The following is a 19,216-nucleotide window of genomic DNA, read 5'->3' as shown; positions in this document are numbered from 1 at the left end:
TGGTTCTCGAACTCAGACACTTGGGGAATTTTTGTTTGTTTCCTTCTTACAGCAGCCCAAGCCATTCGTCAGGCTACTGGAACAAAAATACCCTACAACTAGCACCACCCCAGTGTTCTAGCAGCTCAAACATTTCTCCCTCTCTACTCTCTCTCTCTCTCTCCCCTACACGTTCTCCCTCTCCCTATGTTTTATTTCTCCCACACCCGCCCACAACCACCCACCCCACATTTCAGAGCCTTACACGTGACCCAATGCCCACACCCACAACCCTTACTACCCACTACACACCTCCAAGCCTTACCTCTTCCTCTCTCTCCCTTTCTATTTCTCTCTCTCTCTCTACCTCCTCTTTTTTTTTTATAAAGATTTTTCAAATTTTAAAACTTTTTATTTATTATGGATTTTAAGTTTTAAAATATATACAAATTTATAAATAAACTCAATCCTAGACATATATTTATAAAAAAAACTCAAGCACTATTTAAACATAGAAACACACTCAAAATCAACCCCAAAGTCAACTTTTTGGGTGTGTTTATAAATGAGTTTTGAGTGTGTGTAATGATGGGTTTTGGGTGTGTTTATATATTTAAATAGTACTTGGGTTTTTTTTATAATTTCAACCCCCATTTTGGGTGTTTTTGTGAAACTCCCTAAAATATATTGAATTTATTATGTTTTATATTTAAAACCACGTGGCTTTATATCATTAGATGTGTGGGCTCTACATATGTGCCACGTCAGCAATTTAATAGAATTTTTGATGGAATCTCTGTAAGATAGTTTACTATCTTAAACTCACGAAAGTGGTCTTCTAATCTATGTCAGATTGCAAGAACTCCAGATTAATCTAGGACTTAAATCTATCTCATCCAGCAGCCCTTGTATCAGTGTTCTAAATGGATTACAAGGCTAAAGGGGTTTCTAGTTCTATTAGAATTAGGAGTCACTGTTCTAATGCAATAAGGAAAACTCAAGGAGTCTCTTGATGGGCAAGACTCTTTGAGTGATGCATATAAATAGGGCAGCTCCCTCTAAGAGCCGATACACACAAAATCTCATCTAGTAATTCACCCCATCTGGAATTTGAGAATAAGGCAGTCGGTGATCTTAGAGAAGAGCTGCCTACCAGAAGAAGAAGAGCTGTCTACCAAGTGTTCGACAAAAGGCTTCAATGGCAGAACAAGGTTAGTGTTCAAGTTATAATGGCTTAGAAGACTTACATGTGGTATCAGAGCATAAGTTATTTTATCTTCTACCTAACCAATTTAGTTGCAGCATTTAGAACTTGAAAACTGAAGGATAATTAAGTTTTCAAGGTTAAAGAAACTTGACACAGTAAGAGTTAACACCTTGCTGTGACAAACAGAAATTGATCAAAGTTTGTATGGTTCTTGCCGTGCTCTGAGCAAGCCAAAGCAACTCAGACACAGCAAGATCTGTACATTCAAAGTTTTATGATCAAACTTGTGTTGGAAATAAAGGCATAATGAATGATTCACTGTCCAAAGATGTGAATGATTTGTCGTGCAATTATTTTCAGCAGAACAGCATAAGAGATGAAATACGTAGGCTATCAAGGTTGTTCTTCTATCCAAAGATGTGGAACTTTTCTTGTACAGGAAGCTTATGTGATTTTCATGTCTTAGTGTTGATAAACATGTTTGATTTCTTCACCTAAAGGTGAGAATCGATCATGTTTTAAGGATATGGGGTTTTCAGTTTTAAATATATTCATATTATGTGTTTTTCAGTTAATCACAACTCGATTGAAACTCTCATTGGCTCCAACTACTCCAAATGGAGGGAAGATGTGGAAATTGCTCTAGGATTGCTGGACTATGAGATAGCTATTGAAGATGATGCTCCTGCAGAACCTGATGCAAATGCATCTGCTGGAACAAAAGCAAAATATGCCAAGTGGATTAAGGCAAACAAAATGGCTATTTTGATCATGAGGAGGTCAATTTCACCATCTGTCAGGGGAAGCATTACATCCTGTGACAATGCCAAGAAGTTTATTGATTCCATTGGGGAAAAGTTTCGGGAATCAGAAAAGGCTGAGATTGGAACTCTAATGGGACAGCTTACTGATACAAAATACAATGGGGAGAGATGTGTGAGAACACACATACTAAACATGCTGGAAATTGGGAACAAACTGAAGGCACTCAAAGTCAATGTGGATGAAACTATGATGGTACATTTTGCTATAAATTCTCTGCCTAGTACTTTCAAGCATCTTAGAAGCACGTATGTGGCTCAAAAGGAGAAGTGGACAGTAACTGACCTCATAAGCATCTGTGTGCAGGAAGAACAAAATATGAAGAAGGATAAGGCTGAAGAAAAGATTAATATGGTTCAGAACAGTTTCAAAAGGGATTTTGGAAAAGGAAAAGACTTTGGGAAGAAAAACAAAGGAGAAAAGGAAACTAAAGGTCTGAAACCAGAAGGACTCAAATGCTATTTCTGCAAGAAGTTTGGACATATGAAGAGGAATTGTGACAGATACAAACGCTGGCTAGATAAACAGAAGGCTAAAGGTAAGTCTGATCAAATAAATGTTTGTTTTGAGTCTAATGCAATTAAGATTTCTTCAGATTCATGGTGGTTGGATAGTGGTGCAACAGTTCATGTGGCTAATTGTCTGCAGGGGTTCAAAACAAAGAGGCTGCCAAGCAAGGCTGAGATGAAGGTGTTCGTTGGAAATGGAGAAAGAGTCAAGGTGGAGTACATTGGATTAGCTAGGATTGAGTTAGAATCTGGTTTTGTTTTGGAATTAGTAGATGTAGTTTATATTCCTTCCATGAAAAGGAATCTTATATCAGTTAGCAAGCTTGTAAAGTCAAACTTACAGTTTGAGTTTGATGTTTTTGGATTCTCCATTTTCAGAAATAAAGTTATGATTGGTAATGGTTTTCTAAATGATGGAATGTTTCGATTAAACTGCAAGAAACCAAATCCCAGCACTGGAAATCTAAGCATAAATGTGATAAGCACTAAAAGAAAAGCAGAAAAAGAAGAATCTTATAAACTTTGGCACAAGAGATTAGGACATATCTCAGCTGAAAGAATGAATTTGCTTAACAAAGAAAATCTGTTGCCAGCACTTAACCACCATGACAAAGACAGTGTTTGCATAGAATGTGTTAAAGGAAAATTGACAAATTTGAGGAAGAAAGGCGCTACAAGAAGTGAGAAACTGCTGGAAATTATACATACTGACATATGCGGTCCTTTTCCCACTCAAACGCATGATGGTTTTAAGTATTTCATAACTTTTACAGATGACTTCTCAAGATATGGTTATGTATACTTAATATCTGAAAAATCCAATGCATTAGACATGTTTAAAGTTTACAAAGCAGAGGTAGAGAACCAGCTGGATTCCAAAATAAAAGTGGTGAGGTCAGACAGAGGAGGTGAGTTTTATGGCAGATTCGATGAAAAAGGAAGAAATCCTGGACCTTTTGCAAAGTTCTTACAAGAAGAAGGAATTGTGGCTCAATATACTAATCCAGGTACACCACAACAAAATGGAGTGGCAGAGAGACGAAATAGAACATTGATTGAAATGATAAGAAGCCTAATGAGTTGTTCTAAGCTCCCAATTTTTCTTTGGGGGAGGCCTTGAAGACAGCAAACTATTTGCTAAATAGAACTCCTACGAAAAGTGTGAACAAAATTTCTTATGAGGTATGGTGCAATAGAAAACCTAGTCTCTCACATCTCAAAGTCTGGGGAAGCAAGGCAGAAGCAAAGTTCTATAATCCATTAGAAAAGAAGCTGGATTCCAAGACAGTAACATGTTATTTTGTGGGATATCCAGATAGAACAAAAGGGTACAGGTTCTACTGTCCCAACCACACCACAAGGTTCATGGAAACTCAAAGAGCTATTTTTATTGAAGATGAAAATGATTCAGACACTGAGGAAAATTTTGATTTTGATGAAATTTTGGAAAACAAGGAACCTGCTGAAAAGGAAAATATACTGAGAGATACAACTATCTTACCATTCACTGACTTGAATGACAAGCAAGTCTCACCAAATCATGATCCAACAACTGAAGCTCCACAAATTGCACCAGAAAATATGCAGACAGATCAACAAGAACAGCAGCCTTCCAACCCATAACTGAGAAGGTCACAAAGAACTAAGAGACCTGCTCTATCAAACGATTATTATGTCTACCTGCAAGAATCAGAACATGACATCAATACCATAGAAGATCCTGTCTTATAAGCAGGCTATTCAAAGTGACAACTGTGATAAGTGGATAGAAGCAATGGAGTCTGAACTCCAATCAATGAGCAAGAATGGTGTATGGAAGCTTGTTGATTTACCTCAAGGATGTAAACCAATAGGATGCAAGTGGGTTTACAAGACTAAAAGAAACTCAAAGGGACAAATAGACAGATACAAGGCACGACTAGTAGCAAAAGGGTTCACACAACAAGAAGGAGTGGATTACAATGAAACTTTCTCACCTGTGTCAACCAAAGATTCCTTAAGAGTTATAATGGCATTAGTGGCACATTTTGATCTTCACCTTCATCAAATGGATGTTCAAACTGCATTTTTGAATGGAAACCTTATTGAAGAAATTTACATGAAACAACCGGATGGTTTCATTCAAAAAGGGGAAGAAGATTTGGTTTGCAGGTTACAAAAATCAATATACGGATTAAAACAGGCTTCTAGGCAGTGGTACTTGAAGTTTGATGAAGTAGTGAAGTCTCAAGGTTTTATTGACAATCCTTTAGATGAGTGCATTTACCAAAAATTTCAAGGGAGACATTATATTTTTATGCTGTTGTATGTTGATGATATTCTCTTAGCAAGCAGCAATCTGTCACTACTACATGACACTAAGAGAATGCTATCAAACCATTTTCAAATGACTGATTTGGGAGAGGCAAACTATGTGCTAGGAATTGAAATAAGCCGAGACAGAGAAAGGGGGCTACTTAGTCTATCACAGAAGGGATATATAGAAAGGATACTGAAAAGGTTCAACATGGAAAACTGCACAGGTTGTGATGTTCCATTCTCGAAGGGTGATAAATTGAGCAATGAACAATCTCCCAAAACTGAGCAAGAGAAGTTGGAGATGCAAGACAAGCCCTATGCCTCACTTGTTGGAAGCTTAATGTATGCTCAAGTTTGCACAAGGCCAGACCTTGCTTTCAGCATTAGTGTTCTTGGAAGGTTTCAATCCAATCCAGGCCAAGCACATTGGGTAGCAGGCAAGAAGGTCTTGAGGTATTTGCAAAGAACTAAAGAATACAAGCTGGTTTATCGAAGAGTTGAAGAATTGAAACTGGAAGGATATGCAGATGCGGACTTTGCTGGCTGTTTGGATACACAAAAGAGTACATCAGGTGTTGTGTTCTTGTTTGCAGGAGGAGCAGTGGCTTGGAGAAGTGTCAAACAACAATACATATCAACCTCAACCATGCAGGCTGAGTTTCTAGCAATTTATGAAGCAACTTCAATGGCTATGTGGCTCAAAAATTTTATGTCAATGTTAAAGGTCGTGGATTCCATACAAAGGCCAATCCAATTATGGAATGACAACAGTGCTGTAGTTTATTTTGCAAAAGGAAATAAAAAATCAGGAGGTTTAAGACACCTGCAGTTAAAGTTTTTATCAGCTAAAGAAAAGATCCGAGATGGTCATACAGCTTTAGATCATATTGGAACAGATTTTAATATTGCAGATCCCCTGAACAAAGGCTTGCCTAATCATGTTTTTCATAGGCATGTTAAAAGCATGGGTTTTGCAGATCAGTTTTGATTTTTAAGTCAGTGGGAAGTCAGTGGGAGCCAGAGTTAAGTCTGTTTTGTTTTGGAAAGTTTCAATCGAAGTTGTTCTTACAGTTTACTTTTGATAATGTCATTCAAAGTTTTCTTAAATTGTGTTTTTCCAACTTATAAATGTTTTGGCATATGGATGAAGGAAGAATCTGCAAAATTTGCTAGCACTTATGTTTTGCATTTTCGTATCCATGAAGGAGCCATGAAAGTTTTGCTACGACCTTGGTAGTCTTGTAAGGGTGAGCTAAGAATTGTTTTGATCATCAAACACATCCTAAGGCAGATCTCAACAATTCTTTGATCCTAATTCAGTTGGCAGCCTCATGTGTTGTTATAGACTTATATGTGTGGTTGCAAAAGACTTGAATGTTATTTATTCAATGTGCTTTGACAGTTCCATATGAGTTCATACCAATGACAGTGGCTTGATAAGAAACTGAGAAATTTTAAAGTCCTAAATTGGCCATTAAGTGATTAATCTTGAGTCACAATGATTATTTGACCAAGTGGGAGAATGTAAGATAGTTTACTATCTTAAACTCACGAAAGTGGTCTTCTAATCTATGTCAGATTGCAAGAACTCCAGATTAATCTAGGACTTAAATCTATCTCATCCAGCAGCCCTTGTATCAGTGTTCTAAATGGATTACAAGGCTAAAGGGGTTTCTAGTTCTATTAGAATTAGGAGTCACTGTTCTAATGCAATAAGGAAAACTCAAGGAGTCTCTTGATGGGCAAGACTCTTTGAGTGATGCATATAAATAGGGCAGCTCCCTCTAAGAGCCGATACACACAAAATCTCATCTAGTAATTCACCCAATCTGGAATTTGAGAATAAGGCAGTCGGTGATCTTAGAGAAGAGCTGCCTACCAGAAGAAGAAGAGCTGTCTACCAAGTGTTCGACAAAAGGCTTCAATGGCAGAACAAGGTTAGTGTTCAAGTTATAATGGCTTAGAAGACTTACAATCTCAAGAACCATTTGTGATGTTACACTTAGTAGCGTTAATGACTAACCATGTCACAAAAAAATTAAAGGACCAAAAGTGATAATTTCACGAACCTAAGAGACCATTTGTGATAAAAATCCTAATCAATATTATAGTCAATCAGTTTACCTGGATAAGACGCTGTCAACATTTATTACGAAATGTGAACAAAAAGAAATTTATTTCAATGGTATCTTGTATAGTTATAATTATTAAGTTGGGGCCATGCATGCATGTATGTTTGACTAGTTATAGAGGAGTGGGTAAGAAGCCTCTTTCGTTTAATATATAATTAACCATAATTCAAACAGTATGTTGCTTTGAATAATATCTTATTAGTTGAGTTAGAATTGAGGTCTTATCACTATTAATTGAAGTAAAATTGCCCTTTGTGCAGTGGAAATAGCCATGCCGTGAACTAAGCTTGTCCCTAATCATGGAAAGCCCAAACAATTAGTTTTCGTTAAGTGCAGTTAACTGTGCTTGTTTTTTTTCCTTTATTTGCAAGATAAAATGGCTTGAGAAATACTGTTTGTCATAAACACAAAGTTATACACTTTCGGTTCATAATTTTGACATGGATTTGGACCAAACCCATTTTATACTTGATAGTCAAGTTAGAAGAACTGCGACTGGTGCTTGCTTTAGTTATCTGAGTAGTACTTGTTTATTATATTATAATTATTATATTTTGTGGTCTCAGAAACTGGAATTCATTCAGTACTTGTTTAACTAATTAGATGAGTAATATACGATGCCATGCTAGCACACTAAGTACTGTACGGCACACTAGCATTAATTAGTGTATTGTATGTGAGTTTAGTATATTATCGTCCCTCTCCAGTGGTGAAGTCAGGATTTTATGTGTAAGGGGGCCAATATATTAGGGTTTAAGGTTGATTCATTTCCCAGTGTTAAGCTTGTAAATAAATAAATAACCGGTTATCTTTGATTTCCTATTTTCTTAAATATACTTGTGAAAGAAAGATTTGATTGACTGTTTCTTTTAATTTTTATTAATTATGTTGGTGGGATCCATGAGTAACTTAGCCATTTTGCTAAGGAAATAGCCTTAGTTAGAGGGGTAAACGTAAATCCCTCCTTCTCTTTATTGTGGGGGCCACAAATATATATATGTGTATATGTATACACTACTAAACGTTGGTTAATAATCCAAAGTTGTCTAAGCAAAGCCCAGTATACAGTATTTCAGAATTTTGGGACGGCCAAGGCCCTTGCAAGCCTTAGCACACCTCCGACATTACCCCTCTCAATAGAAAAGATCCTTTAAGAAAATACAATTACTGTATGGCACATAGTTAGTACACTAATGCTATGCTATTGTAATCTTATAGCATGTAAAAATTTGTTATTAGTGCCTATTACAGAGAAGACTCTGCCATATTATAGATAGAAGTCATCCCTCAGGATTAAGGATAGTTTAAGTGGTGGGACCAACACCCATCCGATGTCCGTCATGCTCGCTTCTCTCGATTTAATCCAAACGGAAATCTGAGAGTGGGTCTTGACAATAGAGTTCGTTAGGAGTAAACGTACAATTTTTTTTGGTCGAAAAGTAAACATACAATTAGTACAAAGTACATATCAACAAAAACAAATAGTACATTGTCATTACGGATGAACCTGCTCATTCTATTGTGTTTTTTATTATTATTTTGAGAGAGCATATTCTATTGATGTTAATTCAAAGCTTTCTCCAGACTAGCTTTATGTGGTCGCTACTTACAAAAGCAGGAATGCATATTCTTATTATAAAAATGCATTAATTATCCTCATATTTGGACTCACTGAATACCATTTCTTCTGTTTGGTCCGTTATTGCATCAACTCCCAACCTAATTTACTTTTGTTTTCTTTTACTGTTTTTTACAAGAAGGGGCATTAATTTTGTACCAACTCATTCTATGCTTTCTTGGAGGAAGAAAATGTTATTGAAACTTAAGTGGTTAAGAGTATTTACTTTTGTATCCAAGGTCCTAGGCTCGATTCCCCCTTCCCCAAATCGCTCTTGTATATCAAAATAATATTAACAACAACAAAAAAAAAAAAAAAAAACATAAAAAGTTTCAACATATATATTGGATAATGGAAGACTGAAAGAGAAGAGAGGTGGCCAATTAGGGGTTACTACAGTGGTTGTGGCCCTCTCCCTTCTCCCCATCTTGGCGCCCATAATCGAAGTCCAGGGTTGTCTTTCCTCCCAATGTAACCAAAAACAAAAGAGAAGAGAGGTGTGAACACATAATATTTAAGGTAATGGATTAACTTGAGTTCCAAGGAAGAGAAGGGCGTAACAATATAGCTTGCATAAGAACCGTACGTTTAAAATAAGGTGCACATACAATGAATATTGGAAGCCATGTGAGGGTTACTATAAGCAACAACCTACCTGTATGTACAAGAAATAATGAAAAGCATATTATAAGTAGCAACCTAAGTAAACAAATTTCGGCGCCCTTTGCTTGCTTTGTCATTTTCATTAACAAATTCATTAGATTTCAAGCCTATAAATACAAACCATCACATCGTCAATCTCCAACTCATTAACCTCTCTATCTCTCTCTCTCTCTCTCTCTCTCTCTCTCTCTCTCTCTCTCTCTCTCTTTCATCACAAAAAAATTCTGAAAAAACCAAGTCCAAGTTTTCAAATGGCAAACTCCATAAGCCTCATTGTTCTTTCACTTGGTTTTGTCTTCATGATTAACTCAGCCTTAGCCGCTAAAGCCCCATACAATGTGGCCAGTTTAGGAGGCAAAGGAGATGGGAAGACTGACTCAACCAATGCCTTCCTTTCTGCATGGGTCAAAGCTTGTGCCTCGGCGGAGCCAGCTGTCATTTACGTGCCGAGGGGGAGGTTCTTGCTGCACAATGTAGTGTTCGCCGGGCCTTGCAAAAATAACGCGATCACCTTCCAGATTTCCGGCACTCTTGTAGCCCCATCCGATTACCGGGTCATTGGAAATGCTGATAACTGGATTTCCTTTGAGGATGTGGTGGGGGTTACTATATCTGGTGGAATTCTTGATGGCCAAGGCACCAACTTGTGGGCTTGCAAGGCAGCAGGCAAGAGTTGCCCCAGTGGAGCAACGGTAATTAATTAACTAGTTTAACTATCAAGTTAATGCATGTGCTTTTAGCCTTATATAATAAGTATGCTTAAGAATTGATTTTGTGGCTAATCAATTTTGTGTGCTACATCACATGCGCAGACATTGAGTTTTTCTAACTCCAACGACATCAAGGTTAGTGGCGTGATATCCCTAAACAGCCAAATGTTCCACATAGTCATCAACGGCTGCCATAATGTGAAAATGCAAAGTGTTAAAGTTTCTGCCTCCGGGCAGAGCCCCAACACTGATGGCATTCATGTCCAGATGTCATCGAGCGTCACAATTCTCAACTCGAAGATTGCAACCGGTGACGACTGTGTGTCAATCGGTCCCGGCACTTCAGATTTGTGGATCGAAAATGTTAAATGTGGACCCGGCCATGGAATCAGGTAGAGGATGGCAAAATTATGCATGAATGATTGAATTATATGTTCTTTAATTATGTTAAATTAAATTGTTTTGGATGGTATTTCAGCATTGGGAGTCTAGGCAAGGACCAAGAAGAGGCTGGTGTGCAAAATGTAACAGTTAAATCGATTACCTTTTTCAATACTCAAAATGGTTTGAGGATCAAGTCGTGGGGGAGGCCTAGCACTGGATTTGCTAAGGACATTCTTTTCCAACATGCTGTAATGCTCAATGTCCAAAATCCGATTGTTATCGATCAAAATTATTGCCCGGACAACAAAGGCTGCCCTGGTCAGGTAAATTCGATTGCAACTAAATATTATTTTCTTTTATGCCCAGCAGATAGTTGTTTAATTATTATTATTTTTTTATAAACAGGTCTCTGGAGTTAAAATCAGTGATGTGACATACCAAGACATCCATGGTACATCGGCAACAGAAGTTGCAGTTAAGTTCGATTGTAGTTCCAAGTACCCATGTAGCAATATCAAACTGGAGGATGTGAAGCTCACTTACAAGAATCAAGCAGCTGAAGCTTCATGTAGCCATGCAGCTGGAACATCTCAGGGGACGGTGCAACCTACAAGTTGTTTGTAGGCACGAAAAATGCAAACAAATTTATTTTTTGTTTGTGCAAAAATATTATAGCAAGATTTATAGTGAATTACGTAGGTCAATTAATGAAGTAATTGCTTGGTCCTGTGGCGTTGGCAGCCCACATTGGGTTTCCTTTGAGCCTGGTCTTGCAATCAGTCGATTGGTATCTGTATCATAAAAGTACGAAGACATATTATTGTTGAGAGCATTTTTGCTCACCACTTTAACTTAATGTGTACATTTATCACATTTCTCAAGATTTAACTCATTTTCACGAGTATAACCATAGTTAATTCTTTACTTTTTCATTTATTTTTCCTATCACAATATTATGAGAAAAACAATACTTTAATAATATATTCCGTGATTTACCCTTCTTCACTTGTAGCACAACTCACTCTTTCATTTTCCTTGAAAAGCTTTAATCCAGACATTAATTTAAATACAAATTTATAAATAAACCTAATTCTAGACATGTATTTATAAAAAAACTCAAACACTATTTAAATATAGAAACACACCCAAAATCAACCCCAAAATCAACAATTGTATATTTTTTGGGTGTGTTTATAAATGGGTTTTGAGTGTGTGTAATGATGGGTTTTGGGTGTGTTTATAAAGTGTTTTGGGTATTGGGTGTTTTTTATAATTTTAGCCCCCAATTTGGGTGTTTTAGTGAAACTCCCTAAATTAAACCCCATTTTTTCCCACTGCCTAGCGAAACCCCCTGATGTCTCCAACTTAATGGTTTTCAATTTGTGTAATTTATGCAAGGATGATTTTTGAATGATGACTTAAAAAATAAGACAATTTGTATTATTGGACGACTTCTTTGGAAAAAACGTCAATTATTGTAAAATTCGTAATGAACCCTACAAGGTATCCCTCAATAGAAGGGGATTATATTATTTAAGAAAACAACGACATCTTATTTGGGAAGTGTAATCTAATGATTAGAAGGGTCTAGTTGTAGATTATATTTCAAAGATAATCCATGCAAAAAATCGGATAAACTATAAATGGTTTAGCCATTTAAATGGTAAAACAGTTTTCTATTTGAACGATTTTCTTCAAGAAGAACCTAAAATATGAACTATCTCCATCATTAAATTGGATTGTGGGGATAGTCTTAAGAAGAATGTTCTCATTTTTTTCTTTTTAGGAAAGAGTAATGCTACACTTACCACATTTTTATTCCACATTTCTATACCACATGATGTGAAATGTCTATATTATATGCCACATCAATTAAATCAATGAAGTGTATTTTAATTAAGGCAATTAGAAAAACAAATACTGGAATAAATCATAAAAGAAAAGAAAATATTAAATAATTTTAATTGATGTGGCTGTCCACCTCAGCTGCCACATAAGATTGTATAAAGATGTGGTATACAAATGTGGTAAGAGTAGCATTATATATAGACCCAATGTTATTAGGAAAAACCCACGTAATTTCAATTATATGTACCCATTGACTACCATGACACGTCAACGAACTTTTGTTATAACTCTTTTCTTTTTCTTTTTCAAGATATGTACAAACCCCATACTGATCTGATGGTGTGCATATATACATAACGGTCAACCCCAATCACATTCACATGGCTATCTCCACAAACAAAACTTGCGCGAAACAGGGAATCCCTGAAACAAGCAACCTGCATTCATGAGTAATATTGTTGCATAGCATAAATATATGTGCATCCCAAAAACACTGATATATGTTGTATCTTTATATGTGCATGCTAATTGTATTATGCATACATATGAAAGAGGAGACATATTCTTATTTTGTTTTGGTGCCAAAGATAGGAAGGGGGAGGGGAGAAATTCTCACACACGGATACCACGGGAGCGTGAAACCAGGATCAATTGGAAGCACACCAAAGATGTGGAACAATCCAACTAACACCCCATTAGTAAAGACGAGACATATTCATGTGCTAAAAAAAACCTTCAGGCCAAGACAAAACAAAATGTATTATCGATGGTCATGTGAGAATCCAGCTTAAACGGAGCAGATGCAGATGCACTAGTATAAATTACTCAATATCTCTTCCTTGTGATGATATCTCATCTTCAAAAAGGCAACGAGGCAATAATTTAATTGAAAATAAATGAAAGAGACAATTAAATTCCTTATCTTAATATAGTACACCGTACATATACACCAACAGAACATATAGTACATTTTTCAACAACTATAGCAATCATTTCACGCTGACACCACAATGCACATGGGATTTGCATATTGAATTTTGACATTGATAGCTACTTGTTATCATATGACAATTGCGTAGCTGATCTTCTTAATTTTCTTGATCGTATACATGTATATCAATTATGGGAGGGTCGGTTATGAGACTTTGAGAGTCATGTGCGAAATTTAATCTTCGACCCTCACATGATGTAATACGAGAGTACTAAAAAGTTTGGAAAGGGATTGAATCTTTAGATCTAAACTGTAGAGAGAATAACTATTTCGTTGAAATCAACATATATACTAAGCATAATAATTCGGCTCAAGTCAATTATATATACGAGCATTTGTCAAATAGAATGTGCTGCTCTTTAAAAAATTGTTTGATCAAATATATTCAACAGTTTATCCAATAATTATTAGTATCAGAACATGGCTTTGAGCCAGAATAATGGGGGCTCACATTTGGCGTGTTCTGCTTGACTAATTATTTAACACATCCATATCTTTAACCAACAAGGTTCTGACCTTGAAAAGCCCCAAATCATGCCCTAAACTAATGAAAGCCGCCGGCATGCAAAAAAATGCTGAATTAGTATAGTATGTTTATAAACTTGAAATCGAAGTAAACATAAATCGGAGTGAACATAAATCGGAGTGAGTATGAATTGGAGTAATTTGAAAGCAAAAAGAAAATGAAGCCGATTTTCATTAAATTGTTTACTAAATTGTCAAAAATCGAAATTAAAACCATCGTGTGTTTACTAGAACCACTACCCCCTCCTCCCATTCCCCAAAAAGCAATGCATTACGTAGTGATGTTTTCAAACCACGAATTGTTAAATAACGAAATATTCATGGGTATAAATTATATAAATAATGGAACGCCGATACACGCACATGATGCTATAATCATGTGGATCAATGTAGAAGATTTGGTGTGTTCAAATCAAACAACGAGTTTTTCTTCCATCTTATGCGCTAGCCCCCAAACTTTGCACAAGAAAGGGGCGAAAAATAAAAATAAGTGCAATTTATGTACGACGTAAGAAGCAGTTCGTTAGGCTGTACTTTATTAGAATCTTCAGAGACGTCAAAGACAAATTAGGTCTGAATTAACAGTAACTAGCTAACTGACGTCAAAGACAAAGACTCCTCCTCCTACTAGTCCCTTTTTTTTTTTTTTTTGGCCGAATTTAGGAAAGAGAGGGGGAAACTACTATGACTTGAACCTAGGACCTGTTGGGAGCACACCAGAGACCTGGACCAATCCAACTAACACCCCATTGGTACCTACTAATCCCATTTTAGAGAGACTAAAGAGGGGTGCATGTCAACACCAAACTAAAGTCGATGGATTAACTTGTGGTTCAAGGAAACGAAACACATAAAATTAGGATTAGCACCGTACCCTAAAACATGATTCAAAGAATGAGGATGGGAGGTCATGTCATGTTTTGCTAATATTATTTGTACAATCTATGTAGCAAAGTAGCAAGCTACGTAAGGTCATTTTCGTAAAAGAGAGCTTCAAAATAATAATGAAAAAGGTCATTTCGGCGCCACTTTCTTGCTTTTGTCATTTTAATTTGCGAACTCATTACATTATTTGAAACCTATAAATACTCCCTCAAACCGTTTCAACTTCCTCACAAACACATTTCTCTCCACTACTCCAACTCATTTTGCTCCTTCATCTCCATTTATCTCTTAAAATTTCATCACAAAATCATTGGAAAACCCCAAAGTAGTGTGCAAATGGCAAACCCTCGAAGCCTAATTGTTCTCTCACTAGCCTTTGTGTTCATGATCAACTCAGCCTTGGCCACTGCGGTCACATACAATGTGGCCAGCTTAGGAGCCAAAGCAGATGGCAAGACTGACTCCACCAAAGCCTTCCTCTCCGCATGGGCCAAAGCTTGTGCCTCTGTGAAGCCCGTTGTCATTTACGTTCCGGCAGGGAGGTTCTTGCTTCGCAATGTGGTATTCAGAGGGCCATGCAAGAACAACGCCATCACCTTCCGCATTGCTGGAACCCTCGTGGCCCCGTCCAATTACGGGGTCATTGGAAATGCCGGTAACTGGATTTTCTTTCAACAAGTTACCGGGGTTACAATATCGGGTGGAATTCTTGACGGCCAAGGCACCGCATTGTGGGCTTGCAAGGTGTCGGGCAAGAGTTGTCCCAGCGGAGCAACGGTATTTAACTATATTGCTTATCAAATTATTGATGACATGCAAACCATTACCTCTCTGATTAAGATAATGAATATAATATGCTTCCCATGCATGTGCTTATAGGCCTTATATAATATATATTAGTAATAATTTTAAAGGTCAACGCAGGGACCATTTGGGTTATCTTTGTTAATTCCTTGCATCACGGGTTTAGAGATATAAGCAAGCTCATATTTCGTAAAGTTATTAAAGACACATGATATATGTTATCACGAGCCTGATGAAGTATGTTTGTGCAGACATTGGGTTTTTCCAACTCCAACAACATTAAGGTGAGTGGCCTAATATCCCTAAACAGCCAAATGTTCCACATAGTCGTCAACGGCTGCCACAATGTGAAAATGGATGGTGTTAGGGTTTCGGCGTCCGGCAATAGCCCCAACACCGATGGGATTCACGTTCAAATGTCATCCGGTGTTACCATCCTCAACTCCAAGATTGCAACTGGTGATGATTGTGTCTCAATTGGCCCCGGAACCTCAAATTTGTGGATCGAAAATGTTGCATGTGGACCCGGTCATGGAATAAGGTATGAAGTCAAAATATGCATCTATGATTGATAAAACTAAGAAGCAGCCTAGTATGCAATAATATATATATACTTCACAGAATGAACATATTCGTTTGTGGGCTTTATATTTGTGAATGTAACATTTGTTTTGGTTGGTGGTTCAGCATTGGGAGTCTAGGCAAGGATCAACAAGAGGCCGGTGTGCAAAATGTAACAGTTAAAACGGTTACTTTTACTGGTACCCAAAACGGTTTAAGGATCAAGTCTTGGGGGAGGCCGAGCACTGGGTTTGCTAGGAACATTCTTTTTCAACATGCCGTAATGATCAACGTCCAAAATCCCATTGTTATCGACCAAAACTATTGTCCTGAAAAAAAAGGGTGTCCTGGTCAGGTAAGATATCAACACAATACCACTTTCTTTGACAAATATAGCCATTATATGATTATACATGTCTAATTTTAGAACGTACCAAAAGCATTCATAACCACTTGCTCTCATTCTATCATTTTTATGTTCGTTCAAGCAGGTTTCTGGAGTTCGAATTAGCGATGTGACATACCAAGACATCCACGGTTCGTCGGCAACAGAAGTTGCAGTTAAATTTGATTGTAGTTCCAAGTACCCTTGCAGCAAGATCAGATTGGAGAATGTGAAACTTACCTATAAGAACCAAGTTGCTGTAGCTACATGTAGCCATGCAGGTGGAACAGCAGCGGGTATGGTTCAACCTACAAGTTGTTTGTAGAGGGCAAATACAAATTTTTGTATTAAGTCTGAATCATCGTGAAGCATAGAAGGAAATTTAAAATTTTGTCTCTTGTACAATGGACAAAAAGAAGTAGAATTGTACGAAATTATAGGGAAATTTTAGTGTTAGGTCAATGAAATTGAAGTCATTGCTTTATCCTGTGGCTTTGGAAGCACATTATTGGTCTTCCTTTGAGCCTGGTCTTGTAATCAGCTAATTTCTCCAAACCCCTCAAATTCGATGGGTGTTTGTATCATGGAGTATGAAGATGCATTTCTATTTTTTATTTCTAGCTTTTTATTATATGATTAAATAAAAGGATAAACCGTATCGAAGTGCAAGGAACAAATGAAATTGACCTTCTTCCTAAAATATATATATATATATATATATATATATGTAACTTGTTCTGTTCTCTAAAACCTCTTCCGAGAACTACGACTACAAGCCAAACCGGAAGCGGCTCGCTTCTATTCTCATCGGAACTATGACTAAAACCTCTTCCAAGAACTACGGCAGGGTATGCATACCGGTTTTCCAATCCCCAGTCTCATTGAAAAGACCCTCTATGTTTGAAAGTGCAAGGAACCATTCTTCTATATAACATTTTCCCATCACAGTATTTTGTTACAAATTCGACGTTGTATCTCCTTGTTATAAGCATAACCCTTATTTCCATATTTCCTGCGCACAATTAAAATTATATTAGTATAGTTTTTACCATGCGCTATTATAACCACTAGAGCCATGACTATCGGAAAATCTCTTGTACAACAAAACCATAGCAATCTTGAGATCCAAGATTTGACTAAGAAATCATACTGTTGGAACCAGAGGTCAATGGGGCAATTGATGAAACTGAACCAAGGTTTAATAGCAGTTAAAAAATGAGCTTGTTGAAGAACCAGGACCAACATGAATCTTCCAAGAAGAAGATCCTTCACTATTATCATGGCAGACAGAGAGTGTGTAAGAGATCACAAAGCCTTTTGTTCAACAGTTTTCTCTGCAGCCGACAGCTGATAACGAAATTCTTTCAGCGCAGTTGGAGTCTCAAGCGACAGTAACAGATTATGTCATACTTTGCACTTAGGCAAGCCATACAGGGAGCGATAATCACATCCTCATGGGAAATCTTCAGATCAGAAGCTTAAGGTCATCTCTAGCATTCTTAATGCGCAACAAGTACTACTCTGGCCCCTTTGAATTCTATGCAACCGTGTCTTATGACGATTTATACTAGCTAGCACAAGACGTTGTAACATATCTATCAAGCAGATTCTTTACTGCATTACACAAGGTCCTACCACCAATAATATACCGCAGTCACTAGTCAAATGTAGCAAGCAATAAATTGAGTAATGCCTTATTCTGTTTTCATCCAGGACTTAAAGGCCTCAGTAATGACAGACTTAGAAAACACAACTTTGAACAATCAAAATAGCCGAAAAAATCATTGCCTTTCATAAAAGTGCCTATCATTGAGGTGAAGCAACCCCGTCAAACAATCAATTTCAGTTTGTGTACACATCAGCTTAACAATGCTCACAAAATTGATAAGTCCAGAAATTTACATATTTATGTACTCTTTATACTTAGTTTTTGTAGGAGAATTTGATTTGAAAAGGACTTATTACTTTATTTTCTCAATTTTGAGCTTTCTGGAGCAAGTAATTGGTTGTCAACGGAAATACGACTTTTTGGTGGAGTTTTAGTACAAGACCAGAAAGAGATAAAAGCTAAGATCTTGAAGCTGATTGTGGAATGTTTCTAGAATTTTCGGAGTAGCCAATGAGAGCAGCCTTTGAAGTTAAGTCAGCATAAAGTGCAATCCCATCAAAACTGTGCTGCTGTAGAAGAATGATTATTTGAAGACTTTTCTAATTTTTCCCAAATTTTCTTGGAGGAATGATTCCAAACGTGCGTGCAAAATAACTAACGTGTTATCCCAGTCAAAATAGGAAGAGGAGTCAATTACTTACCCATTTTGGATTTATGTTTTAATTAGGTTTTTCTTTATTTTTGGACTGTTGTAAAAGGCCAGCTAGGGTAGGAATAGACATGTGGTGTTTTATCTAAGCATGAGAAACAACTCCTTTGGGAGGACGCAAAGACTAGGAGAAATTGGAGACGCCAAAAGAGTACCACAATTGGCTAAGTATTATTGCTAATTCTGTGACTGGAGACTAGGAGAATTCTGTGATTATGTATAACTAATTTTCTTTTGCTAGGGCATGATGTAGCCCTAGTATGATAATCTAGTTTTCTTATTTTACCAATCTATTGATTGCCGTTTGATGTTGGATTCTTAATAACTATGCTTAATACCTTAGTTGATATATTGATGTTTGATCACCATCTAGACTTTTAATTGAATTAATCGGATGCAAATTAGAGTAAATACCATACTTAAAGTGATTAGGATTTGTAATTCGTCTAGGGTAAATACCATACTCCTAGGGTTTACATGCTTGTTGGAGGTTTTCATTGATCTTAATGAGTTTCTATGTGTTGATATTTGACCTAAATTGAAATGACCCAACCCAAATTCCACTTTGGAATCCGGG

At 36.9% G+C, this 19,216-nt stretch overlaps 3 protein-coding genes across 3 annotated transcripts; all 3 read left to right on the top strand.

Moving 5' to 3' along the window:
- The first annotated feature begins 1,738 nt into the window (after window positions 1-1,738).
- LOC148919146 (uncharacterized) lies at window positions 1,739-2,810 on the top strand. The gene is made up of 2 exons (XM_089049012.1): window positions 1,739-2,546; window positions 2,657-2,810. The coding sequence occupies exons 1-2, from the start codon at window positions 1,745-1,747 to the stop codon at window positions 2,689-2,691; spliced, it is 837 nt and encodes a 278-aa protein (XP_088905138.1). The 5' UTR covers window positions 1,739-1,744; the 3' UTR covers window positions 2,692-2,810.
- Window positions 2,811-9,479: 6,669 nt separating this feature from the next.
- LOC103326925 (polygalacturonase-like) lies at window positions 9,480-11,121 on the top strand. The gene is made up of 4 exons (XM_008229173.2): window positions 9,480-9,920; window positions 10,041-10,330; window positions 10,417-10,645; window positions 10,728-11,121. Exons 1-4 carry the CDS (start codon window positions 9,480-9,482, stop codon window positions 10,944-10,946), a joined length of 1,179 nt encoding a protein of 392 aa, XP_008227395.2. The 3' UTR covers window positions 10,947-11,121.
- Window positions 11,122-14,831: 3,710 nt separating this feature from the next.
- On the top strand, window positions 14,832-16,817 carry LOC103326790 (polygalacturonase-like). Its single transcript, XM_008229030.3, has 4 exons — window positions 14,832-15,348; window positions 15,627-15,916; window positions 16,063-16,291; window positions 16,428-16,817. Exons 1-4 carry the CDS (start codon window positions 14,908-14,910, stop codon window positions 16,644-16,646), a joined length of 1,179 nt encoding a protein of 392 aa, XP_008227252.2. The 5' UTR covers window positions 14,832-14,907; the 3' UTR covers window positions 16,647-16,817.
- The last annotated feature ends 2,399 nt before the right edge of the window (window positions 16,818-19,216 follow it).

The sequence above is a fragment of the Prunus mume genome, linkage group LG3, assembly GCF_029339155.1.
Source record: "Prunus mume cultivar Tortuosa linkage group LG3, ASM2933915v1, whole genome shotgun sequence".
NCBI classification, from domain to species: domain Eukaryota; kingdom Viridiplantae; phylum Streptophyta; class Magnoliopsida; order Rosales; family Rosaceae; genus Prunus; species Prunus mume.
This window is presented reverse-complemented; position numbering and strand designations above follow the sequence as displayed.

What these genes read in the sequence shown, in the direction of transcription:
- LOC148919146 (XM_089049012.1), top strand. Translation starts at nt 1,745, where the DNA reads ATGTGTTTTTCAGTTAATCACAACTCGATTGAAACTCTCATTGGCTCC. An exon ending in AGATAAACAGAAGGCTAAAG is followed by an intron (nt 2,547 to 2,656) that starts GTAAGTCTGATC and finishes AATTGTCTGCAG; the next exon opens with GGGTTCAAAACAAAGAGGCT.
- LOC103326925 (XM_008229173.2), top strand. Translation starts at nt 9,480, where the DNA reads ATGGCAAACTCCATAAGCCTCATTGTTCTTTCACTTGGTTTTGTCTTC. An exon ending in GTTGCCCCAGTGGAGCAACG is followed by an intron (nt 9,921 to 10,040) that starts GTAATTAATTAA and finishes TCACATGCGCAG; the next exon opens with ACATTGAGTTTTTCTAACTC. An exon ending in GGACCCGGCCATGGAATCAG is followed by an intron (nt 10,331 to 10,416) that starts GTAGAGGATGGC and finishes ATGGTATTTCAG; the next exon opens with CATTGGGAGTCTAGGCAAGG.
- LOC103326790 (XM_008229030.3), top strand. Translation starts at nt 14,908, where the DNA reads ATGGCAAACCCTCGAAGCCTAATTGTTCTCTCACTAGCCTTTGTGTTC. An exon ending in GTTGTCCCAGCGGAGCAACG is followed by an intron (nt 15,349 to 15,626) that starts GTATTTAACTAT and finishes ATGTTTGTGCAG; the next exon opens with ACATTGGGTTTTTCCAACTC. An exon ending in AAAAAGGGTGTCCTGGTCAG is followed by an intron (nt 16,292 to 16,427) that starts GTAAGATATCAA and finishes TCGTTCAAGCAG; the next exon opens with GTTTCTGGAGTTCGAATTAG.